The sequence below is a fragment of the Chiloscyllium plagiosum genome, chromosome 17, assembly GCF_004010195.1.
Source record: "Chiloscyllium plagiosum isolate BGI_BamShark_2017 chromosome 17, ASM401019v2, whole genome shotgun sequence".
Lineage (NCBI taxonomy): Eukaryota > Metazoa > Chordata > Chondrichthyes > Orectolobiformes > Hemiscylliidae > Chiloscyllium > Chiloscyllium plagiosum.
In genome coordinates this window covers 53,528,082-53,547,079 of record NC_057726.1, presented here as the reverse complement: position 1 = coordinate 53,547,079, position 18,998 = coordinate 53,528,082, and the positions used below count along the sequence as shown (strand labels likewise).

The 18,998-nt window shown below is 40.0% G+C and overlaps 1 protein-coding gene across 1 annotated transcript; it reads right to left on the bottom strand.

Annotated features, from left to right (window-relative positions):
- Nucleotides 1-598: 598 nt before the first annotated feature.
- On the bottom strand, nucleotides 599-18,562 carry LOC122558482 (tubulin polymerization-promoting protein family member 3-like). The gene is made up of 5 exons (XM_043707114.1): nucleotides 18,468-18,562; nucleotides 12,157-12,364; nucleotides 6,487-6,640; nucleotides 3,717-3,935; nucleotides 599-1,293 (listed from the first exon to the last, which is right to left on the bottom strand). The coding sequence occupies exons 2-4, from the start codon at nucleotides 12,348-12,350 to the stop codon at nucleotides 3,744-3,746; spliced, it is 540 nt and encodes a 179-aa protein (XP_043563049.1). The 5' UTR covers nucleotides 12,351-12,364; nucleotides 18,468-18,562; the 3' UTR covers nucleotides 599-1,293; nucleotides 3,717-3,743.
- Between the last annotated feature and the right edge of the window lie 436 nt (nucleotides 18,563-18,998).

Below are 18,998 nucleotides of genomic sequence, written 5' to 3'. Positions count from 1 at the left end.
CACAATATGAATGCATATTTCCTGGCGATCAACTCCTGGTACGGGACTCAAACCTGGAGCTTCTCTTTCAGAGGTAGAGATGCTGTTCACTACAATAAAATAACTTCCTACATGCTTCCTCCCGGATTGCTAACTTTTAAAATATGACTATGGCTGTTTGATTATCCTGTCTGGCCAGTTCCTGAGATGGCCAAGGGACCGATTTAGATTGGGCAGGGTGCAGAACTAGTTACAGGTTAACAGCTGGATCTGTCAGCCTTCTCCCCAGCCTTGAGCATCAAAGAATCCCCAATACCTTTGCCACAAATTGTCAAATCCTGGCAATAAGATGGACACAATCAGACTTGGCTGACTCACTCATCTTGTCAGTTTTCATTGAGCTTGAAGACAAGTTTCCAGTCCTAAAATTAAAACAGACTGTGTAATTACAGTATGCAAAATTGAGCAGTGTCATAAGTTACTCCGTTCATTCATGGATATCTCAATTTTTGCAACTTTCATGTGGCTATCTGGCTTAAGTATTGTGCAATTCATAGCTGAGTTAACAGACTTAATGACTTGCAGATCAAATGAAGACAACAGTTAAAGTATTAATAGTTATTTAATAATTGAGTGTGTTTCATGTTCCCACTGACAAAATTGCTTGTTCAGGTATTGTTCATTAGTAGTTTCAAATGCTGTTCCCAATATTAATGAAAACAGGCACTGCTCCAAATATTTATTGAACAAATGCATCCTAAATCAGAAAGCATGTGGAAGTAAAAATATGCAGTTGTTGAGTTTGATTGTATCATCTTGAACTCTAAGTCAACTAAATTCCTTTAATATTGTATCTGAAGGCATAGCAATGTACTCCCTACAAACAGCAATTACATTGAAACTATGCTTGGTATAGACTCTTTTATTCAAAGCAGCTGCCTGATTGTTTGCATGGATCTTTGGTTTCCATAGAGATGCATATACACACAGACTGCCTACTTACTGCTTGCTAGAATCATGACCCAATTGTAATTTACATTTCTTTTGGGAGCTTCACCAAAAGAACTTGATAAACGCTTTTCAATTGAAGCCAAAAAACACAATGCATTATTAGTGACCAGGAATGTTTTAAGATTATTTTAATCTTGAATTATACTCCAAGGATGAAAGTACTTCTACTTTGTTTTGAGACAATGATTTTCCCATAGACCACTGGCTGAATGGGAGGTATTGACAGTGTTGTTTGTGGTGGTACTTTTCACCTTCAAGTACCTGCACCCTAATACTGAACCTATGTTCGATCCTTTTCTCCAACTGAAACAGAAAATGTCAAAAATCACCAATCATTTATTACAAAATATTTATTTATAACTACAGTTACTAACAGAAAATTAACCAAAACATGAATAGAAACTTGAATTATTGGTAAACTGTCATTGTGCTTTATTTGCCCCGCTTAATATTTGACTACATTAATCTTTACTTTAACTCAAAACAAGATGAATAAAGAAAGTTAAAAACAGAGCCATTGTTTTCAATAACCTGCATGCCATTTTGACTAATTTTTATACACGTTAGGTGATGAAATAGTGATAGGTTTCAAAGTACACGCTCAGCGGACAAAGTACTTGGTACAGTCCAACAAAGCTCGACATTTCCCAGACTAAAAGCATTCCTCAAGAAGAGGGAAGTGCTTATTCAAACTATTAACTGAAAATATTTGGCCTTATGTACTCTCACATTATGAGTTGGAAAGGCTTAAATTGACATGACTATTATCAAAACAGCAAGCCCAGGTGCAATGTAGTTACCTCCCTAAAGCACAGGTTAAATTATTGAATGGATGTCGAAGAGGAAGATGGTGGTGTAGTTGCAATGTTACTGAAGGAGTAATGCAGAGCCACAGGCAAATGCTTTGGGGGTATGGAGGATGCAGAAGCTTGTAGAATTTAAATTCAGTTAATAATGAAAATGAAAGCTTGTGTCAGTGATGGCAACCATTACAACTATAATTGATTGTCGTTAAAAACAAAAACCATCTGCTTCACTACTGTCCTTTAGTGAACAAAATCTGCCGTCCTTACTTGGTCTAGCCTAGCCATGACTTCAGCCATATAGCAATGTGGTTAACCTTTGAATAGTCCAGTAACTCCCTCCACCCCACCTCCACTCAACCCCAGTTCACAGACAATTAATAGTGGGAAACAAACACTGGCCTTACCAGTGACACCCACATTCTATAAACAGATAAAATAGAAAGGTTACTGTGGGCTCATGGATTCTATAGATTAAGGCATCATTTTGTGAAATTCCACTTTTGGTGTTAGAGTCACACAAACCCTTCAGTCCAACCAGTGCATGCCGAACATAATCTCAAATTAAACTAGCCTCACCTACCTGCTCCTGGCCCATACCCCTCCAAACCTTTCCTATTCATGTACTTATTCAAATGTCTTTTAAATGTTATAATTGTGCCTACATCCAGCATATCCTCAGGAAGTTCAATCCAGAAACGAACCACCCTGTGTAAAAAAAAGTTCCCCATGTCTTTTAAATCTCTCCTCTCACCTGAAAAATATGTCCCCTAGTCTTGAAAATCCCCCAATCTAGAGAAAAGACATCTACCATTAGGCCTGGTGTTTATTCACGAAATTAGGGTGAGACCCACTAAAATTTGCTATATTGTCTGTTTTGACACATAGTTACTATTTTTAACCTGGAGAAAAAGGATTGGAGGTACATTGGCCAGCGTGAGTAACTAACATGATTCATTCATATGGAGAGCAAACAATGCCACTGACTGGATGGCTCAAATGCCATGTTTCAACATAATGCCATGCTGCTTTTGAACGGAAGAATTTTCTGAAACAGATTTATTTCCTGGAACAACCTGTGCTAAAACTGACCCCAACATTGTTGCTTTGGATGGCAAGGAAAAGTTGAGCTGCAAAAAACACAACAGCTGCCTCTGCAATGAACTCTGCAAATTAATTTTCAAACATTAAGCCTACTTTCAATCACTAAACAATAAAAATCAATGAAAGCAACAACAACGGTTGAAAATCTGATCATATCAATATCAAATGTTGCACCATATCAACGTATCTGGTAATAACTGTCTTTAAAAATGCTTCTGACATGCACAGGAAACTCAATATAGTATTGCACATTTTCCAGCTGCAACTTACTGCCCATTAAAACAATGGTTGCAAGATCACAGGCCGAGAATGAACAATTTAGGGAGATATGCTTCTGAAATGTCAAAAGAACATTGCATCAAAATTGTATGGCATGATCTTTTTTTCTTTATAGACTAATTAACAAGTCTTGTTTGGAAAATAATGTTCAAGCAACTGTTTTGTAAAAGTTTTGTTTAAAATTACAGATACCCTTTTCAAATAACATAAATAGCATGAAATACTGTTTCCAATATCATTAGGCATTTTAACATTAACTTCTATATGGTGTATTTAATGTTTTTACTTTACTGATTATATGGCCACTCATTAAATATGTACGTATTCATTCCTAAACACAGATGTTATTGTGGTTATTTTAAGTCTGATAATGTCTATAGAATAAAAAGTAAAATATTTAGTATGTTCATACAGGAAAATATACCTTTTATTGTTAGAGTAATTATTCTGAATTTAAAACTTTAGTCTGTAAAGAAGGATGACTAAATTATTTTTAATAGGTCTTCAGATGGAATAACCAAAAGGTTTACCCTTGCTTACAATAAACCAAGAAATGTCTTTTTGACATTATTTCTCTTTTGCTTTCTCATTGTAGGTCCCAGCTCCTTTGTAAGCTGCCACGTAGCCTGTTTTTTCTATCATATCTTCTCGACCAACTTTCCCTTTGCCTTTGCCATCTTGATCAAAACGTTCTTTATGGGAGCCTGTATATTTAGACGTATCTGTTAATCTGTCAACGGCACCAGCCTTTGTTACTTTCTAGGAAGGAAAAAAGTTTCATTGTAAGACAAAGTCACAGTAGGTCCATGTTTCTGATTGCAAGTTCAGACGCTAGTTATGCTGGAGTTAAATGACTACCCATTCAAGTACCAAATCCAAATACACACTTCTACAAAAACATCAAAGAACAAGATGTAAAACTCTGCAGAAACTGCCGTGACAAAACCTCAAAAACCTTTTTAATAAAATTACATGATTCATAAGCACAGGATAATCAACAAATGCCAAGGCCACAATAGTTTATGTTTATTTGATGAACGGATCTAGACCAAACAGGCAATGTTAGTATTCCTTGCCTGACCCTAATTGGTTGCCAAGTTGGTCATAGTGATCAGCCTTTTAACCTGCTGCAGACAGTCTGATGTAAGAGGGTGAACTTCCAGAATTTTGACCAGGTACTCATGAAGGTACTCTGATAAAATCAGAAATTGCTAGAAAAGCTCAGCAGGTCTGTCAGCACCTGTGGAGAGAAATCAGAGTTAACATTTCAGATCCGGTTATCCTTCCTCAGAACTGAAGGTGATACATTTCCAAGTCAGAATAGTACATGACTAGAAGGGGAACTTGGAGACAGGGCACTTCTATGTACTTCCTGTCCTTATCCATCTGGGTGCTAGAAAGTAAAATGAGTTTGGGATAGACTGCTGGAGTTTTGGGAGTTGAAAGGTACACACCTCAGCCATATTGAGGGGTAGTGGAGAGAATACAGGTTTAATGAGGTAAGGTGTCACTTAACAGGCTGCTTTGTTGTTGGTAGTACCAAGCTTATTGAGTGCTGTTAGTTCTTGGGAATTCCAATTATACTGCACCGTCTGCATAATTGGTCAATACCAATTTCTGTGGCTCAACTGGTCAGCATCTGGCTGTAAGCTAAAAGGTTGGTGGTTCGAGACCATCCAGGCACAGAGCTTTAAGCTGTGCGATGGTGGTATTGTGACGAGCATAGCTGCCTTCCAAGCAGTTGATCTGGGTTTGATTCACAGCCATCGCAAGCGCTTTTAACAAAAGCCATAAGCAGATTTGTGATATAAACATTTTGGAGGGCAGCAAGTGGCTCAGTGGCTAGCACTGCTGCCTCATAGCGCCAGAGACCCAGGTTCGATTCCAGCCTTGGCCGACTGTCTGTGTGGAGTTTGCACATTCTCCTCATGTCTGTGTGGGTGTCCTCCGAGTGCTCTAGTTTCCTCCACAATCCAAAGATGTGGGGGTTAGGTGAATTGGCCATGCTAAATTGCCCATAATGTTCAGGGATGTGAAGGTTAAGTGCATTTATCAGGTATAAATGTAGAATAATAGGATAGGGGAATGGGTCTGGGTGGGTTACTCTTCGGAGGATCAGCATGGATCTGTTGGACCAAATGGCCTGTTTCCACAATGTAGGGATTCTATTCTATGTATTCAAGGTTGTATGCCCTTTGCAGAGCACTGACCTTTGAGTATAGGTGAAATCGGCACTCTACCAAGGTTAATCCTTCCATTCATTCAGCACCACAATTGTTATAACCAAGCGTCTCTCATTATAAGCTTTATATTCAAAACCAGGAACTCTAAAAACAAAACCTGTTACAAAAGTGTGTCCTACTAACAGCTTTTAAGAATGAACCTGGACTTCGTATTCAATCATTTAGAAGTGAGCAATCGTCTCATAACAAAAGACTTTTCTTTTGTAGCTTGCTTGAAGTGTGAACGGATAGGAGCAACAAGAATCTCAGTTAACATAGTGAATATGGGACAAAGATTGAGAATAGAACAACAGACGAGTTCAATGTCAAATCAGTACAGGCTGAAGGAAAGACTGGATTACAGGAAAGAGAAAGGATAGAAATGTAACTCACATTTTTCTAAAAATGTGAAAAGCTGTGAACTCACCATTACTTTTTCAGCAAGATTTGGATTAAACTCTCTATTAATTAATACATGTCTGGTTTTGACAAGGAGGATTCCAATATAGATTGGGGATTTGAGTGAATTTTTGCTTGAAATATTAAGACGTTCTTCATATGTTTTCAGAACAAATTCACCTTCAGAAATTACAAAATAAATCATAAATGACAGATGCACTAACAATAGCAGGCTGAGGGAGTGTGCAATTTTCTGTAGTATGCTCTTCTAATGGTGATTTTGGTAGGTATTAGTACCTATAGTTATTTTATTGAATAACCTGTATATCATACAGCAAATGAGGATTCCTGTTATTTAAGTTGATGCAGGGTGCTGCACTCTAGACAAGCGCAGATGCTGGTTTTGCAAATAACGGAAGGACTATAACTATGTTTTCATCAATTATTTAAATTCAATAGGTTGTAAAGATCCAAGGACTATACCTACAAGTTCCTAAAGTTAGAACAAAGTGGCATGTCCGTAGATTCCTCTTTATCCTATGGATCCATTTACAGTTTCCTACTAAATACCTTTTGTACCTTGATACACTCCCAACTCTCAGGAACAATGCCCTGTTTCTGGTAATTTTATGGTATATGAGAGTTGTTTAGTCATGTGATATTCTTATCTTCACCACTGATTAACTCACCGTCACTCCAACATTTGTTGGATCTTTTCCAGCAATCAGTTTGTAGGCTGCCTCAATTGCTTCCTCTTTACTTCTGCCTTTGAATCTTTTTGGAGCGAGCTCTGCCAGTGCATTTTTAAACTCTTCAAATGTGATTACTCGAGCTGTCTTAGCTCTGTGCACAAACGTAATTAAAATGCATCAGTTCGGATGGAGCAATTGGTCATGTGAATTCTGATTGTAACAACTTTGTAACCATTGTACCAAACAGACAAAAAAATCATATTCAAGTTATTGCAAAATAGCTCCAGGAATAAAATGTAAGGAATGTCACAAACTTAGAATTGCTTGCACATTGTTACAACCAGATCTGAGCGAAGTTTCCATGGGATAATCCAAATTCCTAAACTCGCTGGTAAGGGGGAAACTGAACTGGCTCCCTTTCTCTGTTCAATCAGCACCTTGGTGGATTGTAGCACAGTTGATTTGAAAGGATCCCTTCCCTTGTGGTTGTCTTTCCCTCAGATCACATAAACTTCCATTTTAAAAGCAGCCAATTTAACCAGGCTTTCTTGAATTAACAAAAATAGAGAGTTTATTAATTACTAATTGTGCAAAAAATAGTAACACAACATACGCACTCATTAGAACTAACGAGGTAAGCCCAAAATCGTAAAAGGAAAAGATTAACCTTGGAATTGTTAGTGAAGAGCAGATAGTTGAATATTATAATTTTGCACAGTGCTAGAGATTTTGTAGTTTTGATAGCTTTCAGCTTTGACTGCATTCTATCATTCACAGTAAGAAAGAGAGAGTCATTTTGTTGTCCTGTTTCCCTTTTTCCTAGCTGCTAGCTTGGCAACTTGTACTATTCGAAATGAGAGGTTACCTTTACATGCAACACAGGGGTGATTAGAGGATAGTTCTTCCACTGTGACCTTCACTTTGTTCTAACTTTCGAACCCAAGCTGATATGCATGAGAACATTCAGTTCTACTAGTAGACTCTAGTGGGCGGCACGGTGGCACAGTGGTTAGCACTGCTGCCTCACAGCGCCAGAGACCCGGGTTCAATTCCCGCCTCAGGTGACTGACTGTGTGGAGTTTGCACGTTCTCCCAGTGTCTGCGTGGGTTTCCTCCGGGTGCTCCGGTTTCCTCCCACAGTCCAAAAGATGTGCAGGTCAGGTGAATTGGCCATGCTAAATTGCCCGTGGTGTTAGGTAAGGGGTAAATGTAGGGGTATGGGTGGGTTGCGCTTCGGCGAGGCGGTGTGGACTTGTTGGGCTGAAGGGCCTGTTTCCATACTGTAAGTAATCTAATCTAATCTAATCTACAGCTGAAACTGACTTTTTAACCCGTGCCCTTTGTAACTTTCACAGGGAAAAACAGAAAAATACCTCTGTAGTTTGGGATATAATCCAGAGTGTGGGAAGGAAGCTGTTGAGCAGGCGTTCATTGCTCCTTGTTATCATAGTCCAATCTGCTTGAAGTTTATTTTATACCTTTAGAAGTTACATCCCATCATACCTACACATCTGAGAGTCCAAATGGAATACTCAACACTGGTATAACTATCAAGAGTTAGAAAGGCAGAGACTTCCATCCTGTGGGAAGTCAAGGGAAATTGCCAGTACTCCCAAAGAAAATCTCCATAGTCCTTGGTAATGTAGCTGGCTTTACCTACGCTATGCAATTTTTCAGTCAGGATATCATGTAAGTGTTGACTCTGGTCACTGCATTAATCTTTCAACAGTCAGTGCAGAGCTTTGTGGAGCATCTGGCTTGGGAACGAGTACAACTTACAAGCTCCGTCACTGCTACTAGGCTCGATTAGATGGTGTTCCAGCATGGAACAAACCTGGACTGGCTTTTCTCAGCCAAGCCAATCAGGATATTGCCTAATGGGAAAGACCTCTCCCATAATCAAGTCATGTAAAGTGAGGATGATGCAGCATGGCTTAGTACTGCATATCCCTTTATGTGCGGGGAGCAGCCTTGCTAAGTCTGTTTGCTGCTCTGCACATATGAGTGTGGTTGGAATTTGAGTTTGCTGGTGTTTCTGTATTGGTTGGCTGGGAGGTCAGGAGTTCAGTCTGGCCCTCACCCATGTATCCCCCCAATTTATCCCCACTATCACGGAGTGTCCTTCAGGTTGGTGTCAATAGGACTGACTTACTTGCTTGTCCCCTTTTGGCAATGGTATTGCTTTATCATAGAGGGTTTTGAGAATATTTGTAGCTCAGGTTGAGGTTCTGGATTTAGGTTTGCTCGCTGAGCTGGAAGGTTCATTTCCAGACGTTTTGTCACACTACTAGGTAACATCTTCAGTGGTCCTCCGGGCAAAGCACTGTTGATAATTCCTGCTTTCTATGTTTGGGTTTCTTTGGGTTGGTGATGCCATTTCCGGTGGTGATGTCATTTCCTGTTCTTTTTCCCATCCCCTAAGAACAGGAAATGACATCACCACATGAAATGTCATCACCACTGGAAATTATGCCACCGCAGGAAACATCACCACCAACCCAAAGAAACCCAAACATATACATAGAAAGCAGGAATTATAAACAGTGCTTTACCTGGTGGCCCACTGAAGATGTTACCTCGTAAGGTGATGAAACATCTGGAAATGAACCTTCTAGCTCAGCGAGCAAACCTACATCCAGACTGCTTTATCATTTTGACATGATTCAGCCTGAGTCTTTTTTTGTTAGTCTGTGATCTCAGTCAGATGATTTGTTTCCCCAAGCTTTTTTCTATACTACATGAGCTACTCAATAGGCTTTAAAGGGCTCTTTGGATGTTGGCAGGAATACAAACTCTAGTCTTCTGGCTGAAAGGTTCAGGACTCAGGCAGATTTGTCTGTACATTCACAACTGTTTGGCAGCTTTTCAAGTGTTCCTGGATCACTTCACAGACTTGAGTGCGTCACTCTTGGAATTCTGCTGTGTATACTAACATGGAGTCTTCCTTCTTCTGTTCTAGGTAGTCCTAATCAAGCTGTTCAGGGATGTTATGATGCACCTCTGGAGCAGGTGGGAGTTGAACCTAAGTTTTCTCCTCCTCCTTATCTAAAATCTTCTCCTTGAGTAGCTTCAGAGACCCTCACACTTGGTGCAACAAGCTAATTCAAATGGAGTAAGCCTCACTGGGTGAGTCCTTGGTGGTGAATCCCTGGTGGGGAACAGAAGAAAATCTGGTTCTTCATCCCAGTTATGGGCAACTCATTGCAGTATGTCCTGTTTTTAGGACATGGTGGTACTGTTCCAGCTCCTGCTATGGGTGAGGTTGATATGCTGAAGACTTCATTGGGTTGTGTCATGGTTACCCATGACCCTGGACTATGTTGGGCATGAAATTAGAGCCCATGATCTCAATGCACAGATCATACTTGATCAGCAGTCAATTCTCTCACCTTGTTTTGGAAGACAGGATTCTTAGGGGAACCACCTCTGGGAAATGGTTATCCATCTCCATGATGGAAAGGTTATACATGTAGCCCCCTTTTTGTTTTGGGTGGGGGTCTCACACAGTCCACGAACACCTTGCTGATATGATTCCCATACCAGGTTCTGGGGAACCAAAGAGAAGGTATTACTGTAGGTTTTGGGTTTTCCCACAACCTGGCAGATTCTGCAAAGCCTTCCCATCGTCTCTATGGAGCTGAGGCCAATAGAAATGCTAGTCGATGTGGACTTGAGTTTGAGCGTACCCTCATTCCCAGCCATTGGAATTTCATGAGCAAACTGAAACATTTGCTGACCATTTTTCAGCAGCACCGCTACCTGGTAGGTCACTGGCCACTTCTCATTTGCAGGTCTGCGAGGAGGCCTCCATTTCCTCAGCTGTCGCAACATTCAGGGAGTGCTTCTGCCTCAGCTTTAGTCTGAGCTCGTCGTTTTTAACAGTGGGTTAGCTTGCTGTACTGCTACCAAGGAAGTTCTATTCTCCTTCTATGGTCTTCTAGACTCCTGAAAATGTTTTTGGATAACCAGACCTAAGGGTCTTCTGCTTGCAGAGCCACCTCAGCCTCCAAAGATTGATCTTGTCCTGCCATTGGCTGTGTCTCATAGTGACAGAGAAAATACCAGGAATTTTCTCTGAAAGCTGTTAGGTCTCCCTGACCTCATTATGCATTGCAGAGATGAATGGGAAATCTATTATTTATGATCCCACCAGGTCATTGTTGAGGAGTAAATCAAACCCAACCACAGGCAGAGTCGGGACTACTCTAGTGGTCACCTGTCCCAATACAAGGTCACACTCCAGATGCAATCTCCTCCAATCCCTTTGGCCAGCACCTTTAGACTTTCTGTACTTTCTTATGGGAAGAGAATACCTTTTCCCACAGTAGAGTTTGGCTGGTCCCAGCATCCCTCAGTATCATGATAGGCTTACTCTCCTCACCTGGGCAATATGGCCATCATTCCTTTAGATATTAAATCTTGGTAACAGATTGGACCAAAGGGTCTGTTTCCATGCTGTACATCTCTATGACTCTAAGATTTGTTGAACAGAATTAGGGATATCTTTGCAGGGCTTCACAGATACAGTCAAATACATAGCTTGATCTGATAAGCTCTCGGATTCTCATTTTCAGCACACATGCATATATCCCAATTAATTCCATGGTTTTGCCCTGTAGCCTCCAGCAATTGACCCAGGCATGCCCTTTCGGCAACTGGAACACAGGTTTCTTGGCTTCATCTCAGCACCACCTTTCCTGCTCTGAGGGCTCCCAGTATTTCCCACTCTCCCATTGATGGTCAATTTCTCCTCATTCACTCCCATTGGTCGAGATTGATGAGGGAAACGGGTTTGTTGATCAGCCAGTGTGGTGACCTGTTGATCCAGTCACCCCCTGTTTTTTGATGTGTATTCTAATTGGGAGGGGGATGGATTATTTAAACTCAAGGAGAGTTTATTTCATGAAGTTACTTGTGTAATTATCTACTTGGACTGTATGCTTAAGAAGGAATGTATATTGTAAGTATCAAGTGCACTGCAAGTTGTAATTCATTGTAATAGTAAATTTGTAATGTTTTAGAACACTGTGCATTAATTTAACAAATAAAATATATTTTTGGAATAATGAAAATAAACCTGCTAACTTGAAAATAGAAACGTTGCACATTCTGTGAATCTGAACAAACAAAAAAGCACTGAAATGATATCTCAGTCATCACTTCAAAGATGAAGTGAAATTAATAACCAGATCATTCATCAAGTAATGGTCTGGGAAGCTATACTTAGCCATGACATATTCATTGACAGTAAGTGCCTTTTGGCTAAATGTAGATGGGATGAAGATGCCTTTTGAATGTGTCACTTAGCCTATATAGTATTCATGATGCATGATGTGACTGAGGTAGCTCAGTTGTTGTTGAACAGTGAGCAATTTTTTTTTAGGGGGGTTGGGGAATAATGACTGAATGTTGAATTGAGATAGCTCACACCAGTTCACCTGGACTCCCAAAAGCTGACAATAGGCAAGGCAACATTCTGACGGAACTTGATTCCACTTGTTTGACTTAAATAAAAGTAGAGGTTTCAAAATTCTAAAATAAAACTCCAAAAGTTGACTATTGCAATCATGAAATCTACCTTCACTTCACCTCAATTAATGACTTGATGGCAATTTATTCTTTACAGGATGTGCAATATTTCTATGTTAAAAAAAATCTTGTACCTACTTCACTTTCGTAAAGACAATGTCCACATCAGTTGAGGTAATTGCTTTGCCATCGATAATTTTGCAGTCTTTGCACAGCTTGGCCCAATTTTTCCCAGTCATTTCATTACCAGTTGCTTTGGTGTCACCATATGCTGCAAACTTCTTAAATGACTCCTGTAGAGCTTCTGTGCTAACAGAGCCTCCTTCTGCCATCTTTCAGATAATAGCTGAATAATTAAAGAAATAAAGATAAAGGTTCTCCTACTCCAAATCTTTGGCTTATTCAGGATCTTCTCTGAATATGAACAACATACTTATAAATTTTCTCTGTCGCATATGTATTTGCACAGTTAGCTGTGAGCTGTCAGTATTGAGGAACAATGAAGATTCAAATCTTTAACCAGCGAAGTGCTTTGGAAGACATTTCAGTTCAACATGTGGGAGAACATTCCCTCGGTGTGCTCGATCTAATCAGATTGTAAATATATTCTTTATCAATGAACTAAAACATTAGCCTATTCCTTTCTGCAGATGTTGTTGGCTGTGCTGAGCACAGCATTTTTTTTAACCTCAGGTTTCCAACATCTACAGTATTTTACAAGGCATCTATGTTCAATGCAACCAGAAATCCAAAGAAAAGTCCTGCAATAGAGATGTATTTGTTTTTATCATGTTTGTAATCATTGACAAAGATGACAGAAGTTACATAGTGCTGAATCTCTCATGACACTTTGTGACCAATGAAATACCTTTTGAAGTGTGTTACTGTTATAATGTAGGAAATGCAGCAGCCAATATGGGCACAACAAACTACACCATCACAACAATGTGAAAATGATCAGTTAATTTGTTCATGTGATAAAGGGATATTAGTGAGGACACAAGCAAAACTCCCCTATTGTTTCTAAACGTAGTCCTATGGGATCTTTAACATCCATTCAGGCAGACATGTGGAACCATGGTTTAAAACCTCAGATAGACACCACGTATGATTCTGAATCAATCCCTCAGTACCAGACCAGGGTGTCAGTCTTTATGGTGTTTGTACTCAAGATCTAGATTGGGATTTGAACTCAAATCTCGTGACTGCTGATGATTACTGATCCAAGATACATGAAGCTGTCAATGATCTCAAGAGTAAGGTTGTTAATGTTGATGGAAAGGGGAGTTCTTATGTTTTAATCCATATCTTGGTCTTCCCAATGCACAGAGTCAGTCCAGGTTCCCCACAGGCTTGGGAGAACCTATCGAAAAGCAGCTGCAAGTGAACTTCAGTGTCAGGTGCCAGCACGATGTCAGTCACAAACAGCAACTCATGGACTTGGACATTATATACTTTGGTATTGGCGCTCAGTCTTACTAAGTCAGCTCTGACTTGCTGACACCTTCATTTAACACACCTAAAATATACACAGCAGCACAGGGAAAAACAGCCCGAGAGAGTTAACGTCATGATGCAGCCCCTGCTTTACTTGGTGACTAATCTCAAAAGCTTCTGATAAGATTTCGTTGTAACTGTGCATTCTCTGATGGGCAGATGTCCAAAAGGTCCATGTGGGTAACCTATTTCTCCACACTAGTTTAAAGTGCCCATCTCCACTAAAGATTGAAGTCCTTGTTGAGATCTGTGATGGTGACATTGTCTGCACAGTTGACACTACTTCCCCTCTCATTGCTGAAATGAGAAGATCAGGTTGACTATCAATCTACCAGTTCTGAAGCTGCACTGAGACTCAAGGTCAATATATGATGCCAGGACCTGCAAACTGGTCTGAGCATTGACAGCGATCACCTACCAACAACACTAGACAAGGAGCTCTCTCACTGATTGCTATAGTCACCGAGGATCCCCATCGTTCTTTAAAAGACGACTATTTTTGCACCTCCCATCCCAAAGGAAGAAATCAATAAAATAAAAACAGCAATACCTGTAAACGAATGCAATGGTCTTCCACTTTAAAGCATACATGTGCCGGTTTTTCTAGATTTTCCTTCTAGAATGTCTTGACACATAAATGCCTTCCTCCAGCAGAAACACAAGTTTGTGCAGATAGTGCAGCAGTGCTGATTTTCCAACTTTGAGGTTTCTAGGTGGAGTGTCAACGTCTTCTGGCACTGCTCATTGGCAAGATGCTCAATGATCTTGTTGAACTTAAAGATGGAAGGCTCACGATCCAGGCCCTCCTTGACAGGAAAGTCTGGAATGGCACTGAGCACTTCTTCAGGGACATTGTTTTCTGTTGCATCGAGGTAATGCTCCCCCTGCTCGCTCAGTTCACCTATGAGCATTCCTGACTTTATCTGTAAGGGGGTGAATTGGCTGCTGCTGGGCCAGATGCTATTTAAATTCCTTCATACATCACTCTCAAACCCCTGAGTTCAGCAACTGGAGGGCAGGGTTTAAAAGAGATTGTATACTTGAAGCTGTTGCAGAGTTTCACCCAGTATTGGCGCGGCACTGAGCAGTCTGTTGAGATGATTCTGGTAGTTCTGGGAGCATCGAGATGGTGTTTGCTGGGGACCTGCTGGTAGTTCATGACGGGTCTCCACTTCATTGCAGAAACGGGCTGTGTGACCAATAAATTGCAAACTCATCAGCATTGCTCAGATCTCTTTCCCCAGATGCAGTAAGTTATGCAGTTGTAAGTGGTGTTGCTCATTGACGTCACCCTCTAATTTTTAGCATTGTCTGAAAGGAATGCCTCGACAATTTTGATTAACTGTGGAATGGTAGGTGCTGGTTGTAATTCAACCTTTCTTCCTGGAGTGATTTTGTTTCCTACTCTGATGTATGACCTTGCTGCACAGCAGGTGGTGGGCAGTATCACAACCAGTGGAGTGATGAGAACATTGCTGCCAATGGAATTGTAATGTCCTCACCAAGATGCAAGTCTGGGCAGATAATGAGGAAACCCGGAATTGTCCAAACATTTAAACACTCCTTTCAATGTTGCTCGTATTGTCCAAAGGAGAGGATGAAACAGTGCTGTTTGGTACCAACTCTACTAGAGGAGCTGCTGAAAAGCTGCCCAATAGGCAACATGTCACCATCGACAAGCCTCCACTCTGGATTTTCTGTCAGCCTTTAACTTGCTTAGTCTTCCTCTCTCCTAACATGCCCACAAGGCAGTGAAGTTACTTATCCATAGTCAGAGGTTGGTTTGTGGGCATCAAGGTGTAATACACACTGGTTGGTTTGTACTATGCACCCAGGGACCAGGCTCATTTGGAGCTCCTTGTAGTTTAGCCTGGATCCTTGAGTTATGTGCATGTCACCATAGGGAGGCACTACATAGCTTCTTCATCGGCAAGCCTATGTGCCAATAGGAGAGGCTGATGTGCTCAGCTCTCTTTTTTTCAAACAGCAGTGACAGCTGAAAGCAAAAGGTGACAGGCAGGTAATCACTGCACAACACTCGATGCACTCACATGTCACCTCACATCATCCAGAAAAACATCAACTGAAGTGTTGAAGTGTAGTCATTGTTATGATTTAGGAAGTTAATTTGTAATTAATTTGTCACACTCAGTTTAGTCAACCTGCTTAAAAATATTCAAAGTCATCTTGACCTGTCAGAGGTGATGAGTTTTCAGCAAAAGCAGCAGCTTTGGTAACTAGAAGAAAGTGAGGACCGCAGATGCTGGAGATTAGAGTAGGGTTTTTTAGGGCAGGAGCAGGCTGAGACAATGGGTCAACCGGGGCAGTCAGATTTGTGATGAAGATCCTGATGAAGGGCTTATGCCTGCTCTTCGAATGCTACCTGACCTGCTGTGCTTTTCCAGCACAACACACACAGCTTTGGGAACTGTTGAAATTTCTGACACTGCAAGGCAAACTACTTTGGACAAGAACTGTAACATGGATGCATTCAAGGGGAAACTGGCTAAATACAGGAGGGAGAAGGAATAAAATATTTTGTTGAGAGGATTAGATGAAACAGGGTAAAGGAAGCTAATGCAAAGAATAGAGGGACAGATCAATTGGGCCTACTGTTCTGTTCCTGTACGTTCTGGTCCATTTCAACCACTTGCCTCAAACTCCATTAGATCAAGCATTTTCTGTGTTGCTAATGGTGACATCATTCAACAATAAGGAAAGCTGAAAATACTAAACAAATAATTGGTCTTCAGACACTAGATTCTACTGAACCCCATCCAACAACCTATCCCTCGTTTTCTTAACAACTAGGCTGGCATCAAAAATTCTCAAAAGTTAGGGAAGCAGGGTAAGGTAGCAGCAATTATGTTAATTTCCAGCATGAATCATAGATAAAAGCAGCAAATGTATATGTTGGAAGAAATTATGCATTTTCAAAATTGACAGGAATCAGACCTTATTTTGAAGCGTCTAACCTGGTCATGTTTACAGTGGCCCAGGGGATGTAAATGATCCATTTCACTAACTCCTTTTCCATTTCATACAATAAATAAAGATTTTAACAGTCTGGACAGCCAACCTGAAGCTGGCGTTTCACCAGCAATGTGATTTATATTGAACAAAAATCCAGATTTAGTTTCCCTGTTAATCCACAATACCGTCCCAGCCCTAGCTAGCTGCCCCTCCCTTAAACTGAAGGCTCCGAATTATTCTGGTGAAAAGGATTACAAATGAGGATGATATGAAATTCACAATGTAAAATTCATCATTTTATCCTGCTACCCATTGTTAACGTAAATATCCATCCCTTAGGAATTTACACATTCGTTCTTCTCTTGCAGTTAGCCAACCAAGTTCCTCTGACCATGAAGGGGGCTATTGGAGTGTCTATATAGATTAAACAGGAACCAATTTGAAGTTGCCTAACCTGGGGCACATTGTCTCTGTGCACATTTAGTGCTAACCTTTCCCAAGGTCAGATGCCTCCAAATCACAATCGACATCGATCTGTAGCAGAAGTCAACTATCAACAAATTGAACAAAGGTGCTCCCAAGTACTCCTGAATTACTAGGGCAAAGAAGTATGGCTGACACACCAGTAACATTGATGTTTACTTACCATATCAATCAAAATATTTAATTGTCATTCATGATTATCTTTGACGCAGGTGATAATAGGTTCAAGAACCACCCCAAGACCTAAGGGCACAAAATTCAAGACTGACACACAATAATGAGTGTGTGTTGCACTGTCAGATGACTCCCATGTGACATAAATGATCCCATGCCACAATTTTGAAGAAAACCAAGGGGAATATTCCTACTTAGCATCATCATTCCTCAAACATCAACACACAAATAGAATTGATCACATGACATTGTGTGTAAGAACTTGCTGTGCTCAAATTGGCTGCCATGTATCCCATATCACAATAGCGACTACAAACACTTCATTGGTTGTAAAGTGTTTTAGGGTGTCCTATGGTCATGAGAGACTTGATAAAAATGCAAATCTTTCTTTTCAAGTGAATGCTTCATATTCATTGTATATCGCTTTTGTTTTAATAACATGAAAATGTCTCTAAAAAAGAATGTTCTAGTTATTATTGTTCAGCTGTGATCCAAGATTCGAATCTGCATCAACTTGGCAGCCCTTCTGTTTCTATATCAGGAAGGTTGTGGATTCAAGATTTAATGCAACAATAATTTGCATTTATGTAGCACCTTTAATATAGTAAAACAGATGTGAGCACATCTGCCACTTCAATTTAGTACTTGGGAAGTGTTGCATTATTGAAAGTACTGTCTTCTGGATGACCTCTTGAACTCCTTGCTCAGTCTGATGTAATAGAGGCTGAGGAATAATTTAAAAAACTGTCCTGTCTTTGTCAATGTGAGCACCATCTCTTCAACAAATAGCTACACCAACAGCAAATGATCTGATCATCACTTGTGGTTTGTGGTTCCTCATTATTTTTAATTGGCTATTTCGTGAAGGGCTGTGTAGATATAAGCCATTAATTGTGAAACTTATTCAAAATTCTGAATGCATGATGAGGTGCAGTATAATGCATTTCTTCCAACTTAATTAAAAGCTCTAAAACCTTCAACAAAGTAATTATGAAGAGCCTCTAGAAATAATGACTGGAGCTCCAAGAACGTTTTAGTTTCAGTAAGCTATAGGTGGCCGCAAGTCAAATAAGTAGAAGATGCACATTACTAAGGCAATACAACAGTTTGTTCAAAGAAGGGGTGAATAAAAATGTGAATAGATCATAATCTGCTGTAAATTACTTGAACTATTTTAGTATCTTTAAATTTTCAGGACAGTAATATGCAACTCTAGACAAATGAATTCTGCCTACTTGTTCAGTCTGTACATATACTACTCACCTACTACACATAGATATTAATATTTATCATGTTAATTAGGGAGGATTTAGTGTTCTTACCTCAGAGTTCCTTCAGCTTTTGTTCTGGAGATCTAGTTACAAAGTCCTTCGATAGCCTTCCTATAACAAAATGTTCCTTTAAAGAGCTGAAGGGATGTTATTTTCTGTTTTTCCTGCAGCCATAGCAACAAACTATGTAACATCAGGAGGGCGTGATAAAATAGCACAATACAATAACGGTCATTAATTATAGCTGTAGTAGCAACAACTTTGCTCTACTAATAATTAAATGTTTATAGAAACTTATTCAACAATTGCAAAATTCTCTATATGAAGTTTGGGTGCAACAAATGCTATAAATAGCACAGAAAATGCAATTATCCTATTTTGAAAATGTCAATTTAAAAGAACGCATATTATCAGAGCATATACCACCCCCCCACCCCCATTTGCTTTATTCAAGGTTTATCCTCTGTCATGTTAATTGCAGCACATTTTTTTTAAAAATGCTTACTTGAAAAATCAATACAAAGAGCTAAGTCCATCAGTGTAGGAAACTATCACCGTAAACGGCAAATCGAAGTAAAACCA

Excerpts from the sequence above, each read along its gene's own strand:
- LOC122558482 (XM_043707114.1), bottom strand. The coding sequence starts at position 12,350 with ATGGCAGAAGGAGGCTCTGTTAGCACAGAAGCTCTACAGGAGTCATTT. Across the intron at positions 6,641-12,156 it reads ATTGTCTTTACGAAAGTGAA|AGCTAAGACAGCTCGAGTAA; the intron begins GTAGGTACAAGA and ends GTTTGTGCACAG. Across the intron at positions 3,936-6,486 it reads CAACAAATGTTGGAGTGACG|AAAGTAACAAAGGCTGGTGC; the intron begins GTGAGTTAATCA and ends TTTCCTTCCTAG.